The 10,841-nt window shown below is 37.5% G+C and overlaps 1 protein-coding gene across 2 annotated transcripts in view; it reads left to right on the forward strand.

The window, feature by feature from the left end:
- The window catches only part of LOC102196684 (protein Dok-7), a 42,435-nt gene that overhangs the window by 7,672 nt on the left and 23,922 nt on the right, over positions 1–10,841 (forward strand). For both annotated transcript variants that reach the window (XM_005749750.1, XM_005749751.1), the window contains exons 4-5: positions 943–1,143; positions 9,125–9,244. In XM_005749750.1, the coding sequence (XP_005749807.1) occupies positions 943–1,143; positions 9,125–9,244 (321 nt within the window). The remainder of the gene's footprint in view (positions 1–942; positions 1,144–9,124; positions 9,245–10,841) is intronic.

Below are 10,841 nucleotides of genomic sequence, written 5' to 3' on the forward strand. Positions count from 1 at the left end.
AAATTTTTATTCATTATGACACAAAACGAATGACTGAGCCCATAAACCTATCAGAAAGCTTTTAAAGAGGTCAAGTCAGAAAGCCATTTTCCCGTAGACTTTTTGTTTGTTTGTTTGTTTGTTTCTTTACTTGCTTGCTTGCTTTTTTTAAATACCAAGCTAGAGATCGTGAAAATGCTAATCCCTAGCCTTCAGAACAGGACTCTAGAAAACCAGTCGACGATGTTATATTAGCTACGTTTTATACCATCTATGCCTGTCACTTAAAGTGGCCACACTTTAAACAATGGAAAATAGAATTGGAAAACTATATTCAGGGTATATCAGTTTATGAAAACAATTATCTCTACAGAAAAAGTGTTTATGCAACCTACCTGGCTCTGAACAGTTCTACTCTAAACTTGAATATTTTAACATGGTTGCTGTGTGGATTGAATTACTTCTGAACCAGCCCCAATGGACACTTAAGGTATTGCAGGGTTTCTGTGTTAGCTTTATTTTTCAGCCTCATACCAAAGTGAGGCTAAAACTCTTACAAAATACCTACACTTCATTATACCAGAGGATCTTTTTTCCAGCTCCCTCTTGCTAATTAGCTGCTAGAAGCTAATGTTAGCGATGTGTTAGCAAGCTACTATATTTAGGTAATGTACTTGCAAACATAATTACTCATAGCTTTCTAAATGGCACATATTTCACTGCAATGCAAGTGGAACGCTGATGCTTCAGATTTACTTACAAAAATATATTCACCCAGAACGGACATTTGGGTATTTGAGAGTGACAAAATAGGAGGTACTTCGCAGCTTATGAAGAAATGTGTTCAGGGTTATTTGCCTCATTTATGTTCCTCTTTACTCTTTCCACTCTTTCTACTTACTGTAAAACTCATTTACAGTTATTGGAATATGCGTTAAATTTGAGGATCTGTGTGTTTCTCAGTTCACAGATTCAGTGTTGGAGTCTTACCAGGGACCAAGTTGGAGAGCGGGCCTGCAACTCTCCATTTGTGCAACAATTTGTTGGCTCTTGCTCGGGATGTCCCTCCTGTTATTATTGGCCACTGGAACCTTCCAGACCTGCGTAGATATGGACCTGTACCAAATGGATTCGTGTTTGAAGGAGGAACAAGATGTGGCTACTGTAAGTTTATAGCTGCTTAATTATTGTCTGTTTTGTGCAACATTTGAGTGTGTTAAGTTTATGTAAATGGGTATTAAAATAATATTTTGTGCTTGGCAGAGGGTTTAGGGGATAATTAGCTATTAGGCTGCACAGTGACAAAGAAAATGTAATGCAAAATTTAATCACCGATTGTAAAGTGAGGCATCTGAAACACATAAACAGTAAAAGACATTAAACAAAAATGTAATAATATTAAAATAACACAATTGGAAGAAGAAGAGCATGAATGTTAAACCCCAACAGTGAATTTCGAAGAAAATGTGTTTTTAAGAAAAGACAGAGACTCAAGTATGACTGCGTTAAACATCTCCATCCTTTCATAACATTAATATCTCTCCATCATTAGAGGCTAATGGCTCATTAAATCATGATACGTGCTGTGGTTTGTGTGTGTCTCTCTCTCTCTCAAAAACACAAAATAATCACCGGCTGTGATTTGCGGTGATTCATGCTTAATCTTTCTGCCCGTGAAAGAGAAGCTCTTTCTCAGTACAATAAATCTGACTCAAAAAATATGCTTTCTAGCCTGAGGAAATATAGCTAGAAGAGGAGAGGAAGTTTGAGTCTTTGTTATTGATGATTAGTTTGTCCTTGCCTTACTTTTGCAAATGTGCCTTGTGCAAAATAGAGTGGACCTAAAACCTTTTTCCTGTGACAGGAACAGTAAATAATCTGCCGGAATAATATTTTGGTCCAGCAGTCCAGAGAAAATTAATCTTTCAGGCTGTGTTCTTTCAGGCTCCGTTGTTAAGCGTAGAACTTCTTGGATGAAAACTCATCCTGCAGCGAAATAATAACTCAACAGTTTTTAATGTTGACCATGCTTCTGTCCGTACGATTGGGCTGATGAATAATTTATCAAACGTGGGCATATGAAGACAGCAACAAACCGTATCCTTTGCTGCGTCCTGCAAACAAATTTAACTTTTAGTACTTTGGTTTAGCGCTTTCAAAACCCCGTGGTCATCTGTTAAGCATCCGTGGACCTGATTTGGATTCCTGTGTGATGCTCAAACTTTGAATTTGCAAGTTTGCATGGAGAAGATCGCTGTAAACATCAGGATTAGTGGGTTGAGGTCAGTCACTGGGTGTGTTTTTTGCTCTCTGCTTGTACATCTGGCATCCCTCGGGCGGGCACGTTGAGGAAGATGCTCAGTGGAGTTTCATGAACCAAAAAAAGAGAGCGCCCTCAGCAACTACATGTGCTGTTATCGTCACGAAAGACTGTATGGTCCTTGTTTTTCTGCTTCCTTTTTGAAAGGCTTCTTATAGAAACTTTTATCAGGCAGCTGATGGTGTGAGTTGGTCATTCGTCTTTAGATGTTTTATTGTAATACAGAATTTTGGTTTTCTTTAGTATATATTTAGATTTTTAGGAAGTGTTTTTTCTGACTATGATGATTCCTGCCATGATTTCCCAATGTAGGAAGATCCTATAGTGACTGTTTTCAAATGACATCATGTCATTGCAGAAACTGCAAGCAAAGCATTAAGAATAATAAGAGTGTTACTATAGCAATGCAAATGAAACACAGTTCTAAAAACCCTTCCACCAATGGCAAATCCCACCAATCCATCAGTCTCTAAACCATGTTGTGTCAAACATAAGGCCCAGGGGCCAGAAACGGCCTGGGAAACACAAAGGAGTACATAGATTTTGGAAGCTGTGTTTTCAAAGGTTTTACAGCCTTTCCTACTGATAAAGACTGGCACCATACCAAAGTTATTAAATAATTTTGAAAACTATCCACTATAGAAGTTTCAGTTCTTTACAATAGACCCACAGTAAAACAAACAAACAAACAAAAAAATAGAAATGAAAATTTTCTGTGAATTAATGAAATAATTCAGTTTTGTAATTACAGGAGAGTCTGAGCGATGAGCTACCAGAACCTTTTCTATAATTTTACACATTTATTTATTCATTCTGGCAGATGTCTTCCTTTTCATTATCTTATTAGCAGCTTGTCATTATCGAGTCCTACTGTTAAAACTACACTTCTATTTTGAGGATTAGTTGTGATAGATTTGTAGTTAAGGGTCTTTACACTGACACAAAAGAGAGTTTTTCTATTTTGGCCAAATTAAGATCAAAGTGGGCTGTATGTTGCACATGATGTGAAATGAATTTAACATCTCAGCTCAGTGGCTCTAAACTGACACTGGAAATATGTTTTGATTTGCCCATATAACCTACCAGAAATATTGTTGTCTGGTCATTACTGATGAATCAATATTAGCTATTAGATAGCTAAAAAGCAGCCACTATTGCTTTAACAAATTCATTCCCCCTTTCCTCCCCAATGGGAGCGTTACTGGCCAGTTTGGCTCAGCATTACACAGAACGTTATATATTTAGCACATTTAGCACTGGCGTTCTTGTTATGCACTTTAATCTTGACGGAAGTAGAAGGGATGTGTGTAAAACCATTGCTAAAATGTTTCAGTGGCAGATCTTTTCTGTTTTTTACTAGTTAAAGTGCTCCAGCAGATCGTCTGTGTGGGTCTCAACTGCTCAAAACTGTCAGTTTGTTATTTTTTATTTATTTTTGCAGGGTGCTTTGAATGTTCATGGATTAAAACAGATGATATATTGAAAGGCTAGTGCTGCATTTGTATGGAGTATCCAGTTTCTTGGAACGGTGCTTCACCCTGCAGGACTTCGAAAGCTATGAATCACACAGTTGTGTCATTAAGTAAATCACAGAGCTGTCCACACTTTGCTTTTCCAAACTGTGCTCATAGGAGCATTAAAGCAGCAGATGAGCAGATGTGAATCGTTACTTCTGATCAAAATTTCCAGAGTATAATCAGAGCAACAATGTGATGCAGATATTTTAAGTTTTGTCGAAGCGTCTGGCTTTATAGTGACGTAACAAGACACGTACACAATCATCTGATCACACTTGTTTGGTTAAATCTGAGAGGAAATTGGATTTAGATTGTTTCCAAACCCCACAACCTTTTGTTTAGTTTTTTTTGCCACATAACCCATTTTAACACTACACAGTAAAAAGCATGTGGAGTAACGATGTCACAGCAATGTGTCTGACATGCTAGGTATCAGCTTACCACAAAGACAACACTTGAATCCACACTGCTGTCTGCTCAGCTGTGAAAATGGTAAGAAACTGAGTTGGAGTTGCTCTGCTGGTCAAACTATATATAAGTTGTCTGTTGTTCTCATTATGGTCTGTATGGTACATATGGTACACAGGCAGCCCCTTACCTTTGAGTCTGTCCATTTAGTCTGTAGGTTTAAAGTTAAAAGGGTTTTGTTCTTAAAATTGCAGTTTTATTGAGTGAAATTAGGTTTGACTTTATTATGTCTTAGTCAAGCCCTGCGACAGACTGGCGACCTGTCCAGGGTGTACCCTGCCTAAGGCCCTAAGACAACAAGGATAGGCCCCCACAACCCTGAAAAGGATAAGTGGAAGAGAATGGATGGATGGATGGATGGATGTTTTAGTCGCATGCTAGAAGAGCACATATTCAAAAACTTCAACATGTCACCTTAGAGATGTGGTGTCATACATGTATTTTGGCCTTGTGGTTCTTCTTTTTTTAAATGACCCCCTTCTTTGAAGCATTATGTAATCACCCCACTTGAAGGATGTTCATTCAACTCTTTGACTTTGAACCAAATAAACAAACCACCACAGATGTGACGCAAATGCACGTTTGTTTAAAAGCCGAACATTCTGGCTTCATGAAACATGCCCCAAACAAGTTAATTTAATTATTGATCTGTTTTTCCCAGATTAAGCACAGAGGAGGGAAAATATGGAATCACTTTGTGATTTGGATGTGTAAAACAGACACTTTTTAATATTAAAAATAGTCAGCAGTTAAAAGAGCGTTTGCAGACCTCAGCAAGCTGTTACACCTGATTAAGAGGAAGCAGCTCTCCAAGAAGAGAGCTGTCATTCAAAAGGATTATACAACTCCTTGTTTTTCCCCAGTCAGCTGTGTCTAAGAAAAGTGCAACGTGTTAAGAGTAAAAAAGGAAAACTTAAGGGTAGATAGAAGATGTCAAAGAGTCAGAAGAAAATTGAAAATGCTCAAAACTCTCCATAAATGGGCAGAAAGAAGAATCAGTGGTTTTGTGATAAAAGTGTAAAAAATGGGATCACCAAAGGAAAGCCAGCATTAACGCCTAATGGGAAGAAAACAAGGTTAGAGCGGGCGAACACAATTGTGCGCTGTGGATGATTTGCTAAGAGTCACGTTCAGTGATGAATCTGCATTTGCCAAAGGGGATGATGCTGGGACTTTTTATTTGGTGCCATAAAAAAGATGAAGGCCTTGAGAAATCAAGCAAAAACGGAGCAGGAGAGATGAAAGTCTTTACCTCAACAGTAAATGCACAGGTGTAGACTGCTTTATGCTTTTCTTATTGCACTGAGTGCGGGGGTTTGGTTATGATTAGGATTAGTTTTCGACATCACGATGATGACGATGCGTCTTGTTGTCACAGAAGAAAGGAAATGCAGACAGACTCATTGACACAGTCAGCACATAGTCTCAACCCAAACAGAAAATTTACAATGTCTGGGAAAAAAATGTGCCATTACACAAAATTCTTTAATTAGTTTGAAGTTTGTTTCATGAAGTCAGAGTTGTTCAGATAGTAAACAACAAAAGGAACAAAAAACAACACTTTATCACATCTGTGGTTTGTTTATTGCTGCAAAGTAAAAGAGTTCAGTGAACATCTTTCAAGTGTGACGACTTCATGTTCTTTGCCAGAGGTTGTAAGTTTTTCCATGTAGTCTAAAATTCATATCCAGTGGCATACACTCCAATAAGGCCACATCGGCTAATAATATTGTATAGCCTACGTATAGGTCAGGCTCTGAATACTACAGCGTATGATTACAAAGCAGTGATCACAAGAATGGAGACGCTGTGACTCATGTGTAATATTTTGTACTTTGTTCAGATGTTCTTCATGTACTTGCTTTTTCCTTTGAGATGCAAGATTGTTGAAATCCTGCTTTTGATTGCTCGTGCTTCCACAGACGTGTAGTACCAAAGACCCCAGGTAACTCAAAGTACTCTCTGAATGACTCACATTCAAAAGCTTCAACTCGACTCATTTAAAAAAAAAAAAAAAACAGGTCATGACGCTCTTTCTAAAGTGTTCCGGTGGCCTTTACTGCTTCATCAGTCTGATTTCTAAGCTTTGATTTTTGCTCTGTGCCTTTTTTCCTGTCCACACACTTCTGATCACGTGTAATATCAGTCAAAATTCAAAGAGTGGGCTTGCTGTGGCTGCTTTGAATTGCTTAGAAGTGTAATGGAGAGCACACAGCATGACAGGCAGCAAATTATGTTTCAGTCGTTCTTGTTTGTTCGTTGCGTTTTATTGACTCGGCAGATGAAGCATTAGAAAAACATCTGTTCAGAACAACAAGAAAGGAAATGATTCAGTCTGTGCATAATCACCCCTGCTGTGCCCAAAACTCAGCAACATGCATCACTCTGGAGTTTTCCTTAAGGTCTGTTTGAACACGTCGGGCCGCGTGCGTCCCTGTGATAAGATAACGTTTGAAAAATTCAACAGATGTGAAACTATTAAAGTGAAGAGGACCGTATGTGAACACCTGGAGGGGACAGACAGACATTGGAGCATTAAAGATACATGATGACCCTCCTGGAAACATGACTTTTTTTTTTTTTTTTTGACATTTAAGAGCCAATAAGCCTTCAGTAGTCTACTGGCTTATCTTAAAGAAGGTCAAACGCTGCTTTACTTTTATACAGAAAAGGGGAAAAAGTAAGGCTGCATCTCAGTGTTTGTGTGCGGCGAAGGCCGAGCATTCCTGTGACATGTAATCCCTCGGCACAGTTTATCCACAGCACGGCGAGAAGTGATTTAGCTGTGCTGGGTGTCTCACTTTTGGTTAGAGCAGCTGTAGAACTGCAAGCTGTATTTGTCCTGCCTTTTGTCCACGCCACGGGCGAATGGTCATTTAAGTAAAGTGTAAGTGTGCGTGTGAAATGCTTAGCGCTAAAGTGACTGTACACTTTAGCGCACTTTGCTGTACCAAAGTGTTCAGAAAAACGATTTTCTCTAAACGCAGTCAAAATGACCTCTCAGTAATTAGTGCTTTAATAGTTTTGTTACTTTATTTACTTTCTTTATTTGTTCCTGAATTTTATCGTCCTGGAATAGTTAAACTGGATAATGTTTACATGCATTTCTGAAGGTTGCAAACATGGTAGTGAAGGAAATCTGAATTTCACTTTAAAGTAATTAAAGTTTGCTAGACTTTCATCTTGAGCCGTTTGGATGACTCTGCTGCTTTCGAAATAAAAATGCCAACCTTGGCTCTCGGCGCTTGCTCATTTACACTTCCCACTTAACAAAGTTGGATTTTATAAGCTGTGTTACTTTGTATGGATGCTGTGTTTTTATCACCTCTTGGAGCAGAGACCAGAAGGGTCCATTTGAGTTGTTTTCATTCCTGCAGAGATTAATGTGAACTAAAAAGCTTTGCCACCTGTTCTTTGTTTTGTTTTGAATGTTTGTTTTTGGATTTTTTATTTTTTATTTTTTTGGTAATCGTGCATTTAGTAGTGTAACTAAAATGCAGTCACCTATCAAAACCAACGTGTATATAAATTTGTAACGTTGCAAGATGAACGTGTATGAGGTGAGAAACCACTTAATCAGCTCCATCGTAAAGCACAAAGGAGACAATAAATCTTTAGTTTGAACAGGTTAAAACTCTTGAGCAGACTTTGGTGCTGACCTTTGACCCCTGCTCACAGCCACAGCAGTGTAAGGGCAGCTTTGACATGGGTGGCTTCAGCCGCAGAATGACACAACAACACTTTGTAAAGCGCAGGCCGTTGTGCTGTCAGAGGGAGGTCAAGAGACCTCAGGAGAACGTGACCTCTTTGACCTCTCCATTATATTAAATCCTCCTTTATTACACTCTAAATTGTTGAAATAGACAAACTGGGAACCATAAAGAAGGAACTTTTTTATTATGTAATACTCTATAACTGCAGCTTTGTGAAACGCATCATGCCTCAGTTTCTTTCTGAAAAGGTTCATGTAGTGCTCGTTTACATATACTACACACTATAAATAATCTGTCTGTATCTATCTATATCCATCTCTATATATATCTATCTCTATATCTGTCTACATCTACATCTATCTATTGTAACAAATTCTACTTTTAGGTGGTATTTTATTCAGGAAATTATTTTTATATTGATATGAAAATTTTTTTTTGATGTCATAAAAAAACAATAACTAACAGATGCTCTTTGATTAATTGTTATTATTAGCAGCTGTGTTTTGTAAAATATCCGAGTGGTCCATGATTTTGGCGAGCTGTTGACTTTCCTTGTAGAACCATCGAGGAAAGTTGTGGCTTGGAGTAAAAACTTTATGTCCCACTTACGTAAAGATTACGGCCGCCATTTTTTTTTTTTTTTTTAACATCAGAATTAAAGCTGTTCTCACTGGTCCCGGGTGAAAATTGTGTTGCTGCAATATTAATTTGCTCATATAGTAAGCTACGAAAACAGAAAGGGTCAAAAACCTCAGCTTATGGAGCGCATGTTAGCGTGTTGATGTTAGCACTTACCTCAGAGCACTTACCTAAGTAACCGTTATGAAGCTGTTAGAATGACTGTCCTGGTTTAAAAGTAAAAGACAAATAGTTTTTAATTTTAAATAGTAACCAAATATATCTCAGTTTAGGACATTTTGATGGTAGTTGAAAAGTAGAAATGTTTTTTGTAAAATTGAAAAGTTTGTCTCGTTTTACTGATTTATACCAAGAAACAGCCTGTTCTTTTTTTAATTTTTAATTTTATTATACTGGCATCACCAATGTTGCACTATCTTTCTTGTTGATTATTAACTGTAAAATACACTTTCATAAATTAGCTTAAAACTAATGAAGTCTATTTTCAGGGGCTGGTGTTTTTCTGCTCGCATCTGCTGAGAGCGAGCAGATCAGCTTTCTATTCGACTGCATCGTCAGAGGCATCTCCCCCACCCGAGGCCCTTTTGGACTGCGGCCCATTTTGCCAGGTCAGTATCAGAGGTGTTTCATATTGCTTGGCTGAAAAGAACTGAAGTTATACGGAGGGGGAATGTCAAGATGAAGGAGTAATTGTTTTAAAGCCGTGCTTCTTGGGGAAAGCAAACGGCTCGCTGACGTGTTGCACTAAAATGTAACTTTTAGCCTTTTAGCGGAGGCTGGGGGGAGTGACTTCTGAGAATTCCTGCCTCAAAGACAAGACGTGGACTTCTAAGTATAAATACTAAAGTCAACATTTACCATTATAATTTTAGCTAACTCTGCTTGTGTTGCTTATAGAGATTCATCATGGCTGACATGCTCTAGCTTCCTGAAATCCACCCATTTTTGGCAGAATAAAGCCAGAGGATTTCTTTGATGATGGATACGCTTTGATCTGCCTAAATTATGTCTGGCAGCTGTGTTTTGGTTTTTTTTGTTTGTTTTTAAATGCAATTACATAAATCCCCATGAACCAATTTATCAACGTCCTAACCCCTGACTTAAGTGATGAATGTAAAGCTTTAGGTCACCTTAAACTTCAGTAAGAGGATGACTATTATACTCACTCTGATTAGGTAACAAATTCAATTGTATTCTATGTATAGTCCAGGGTGAAGTGCTACTGGTGGGCACGTTAGAGGATGGATCTAGTTCCAGATTGCTGTCAGGTTTCAGTTTGTGAAAGATGCCAAGCACCAAAGTGTAAATGGTTCTTCTGTTCCTTTGCAATCTGCTGTGAAAATCTGACACATGTGTCAGTTGTCTTCACTAATGGCAGATCTGCCTTTTGTGATATAATATCACTATTTATTTAAAATACAGTAGTGAAAGTAGATGAAAGAAATTCATCAAAAAATGTGAAGTGAAAAAAGTCCTGTGCCCTGTGAGTACTCTGAATCATTTCTTAATCAGAAATCAGGCAGTTGAGGTAATTTTAAGGTCCCAGTGTTAGTGTTATGCTCTACTTTTTTTAAATACTAACCAGTAACTCTGAAGACTGAAGAATCGATGCATTATTTATCAGAAACATGACAAAGAGAAACAGAAAAAATGAATTCTTAAGTTCGTTTGAGTTTGGTGTTTTAGCCAGAGATGTTTTGATTTTATGGCGTGAGGAGCAGTGTTGATCAAGTTACATGAAAATAGTAATTAGTTACTAACTACTGATGACTTATTTTCAAAAGTAATTAGTTACTTTATCACTTTTAAAAAAAGCGATGCACAACCTTTTATATGTTATAAAACAATAGACCTTTCAGCCCAATTCTATTTTTTCTGCATAATCCATCATATAAAATTGAATCAAATGGAAAAATCTCTTTATAAAACTCGTTTTATTAGTTTTAATCTTTTAACTTTATGCACATTGAATCAAGCAAGAATTAAATTATATGCAACAGTCTTTGACTTGAAGAAATTTATTTAACATTTAAACCTATTTTCTGCATATTCCAGCATATGAAATAAAATTATTTTTTTGTGTCTACACTCACTCTTTCAAATAGATGCAAATAAATAAAATCATAGATTCAGCAGCACTAAGTCCTGTCGCCCTTAAATCTATTTTCACCTGTTTAGCAGGAGTGGGGCCTGTGAAGGTTTGCC

The sequence above is a fragment of the Pundamilia nyererei genome, unplaced genomic scaffold (assembly GCF_000239375.1).
Source record: "Pundamilia nyererei isolate P.nyererei 1_Seehausen unplaced genomic scaffold, PunNye1.0 scaffold00254, whole genome shotgun sequence".
Classification (NCBI taxonomy): Eukaryota; Metazoa; Chordata; class Actinopteri; order Cichliformes; family Cichlidae; genus Pundamilia; species Pundamilia nyererei.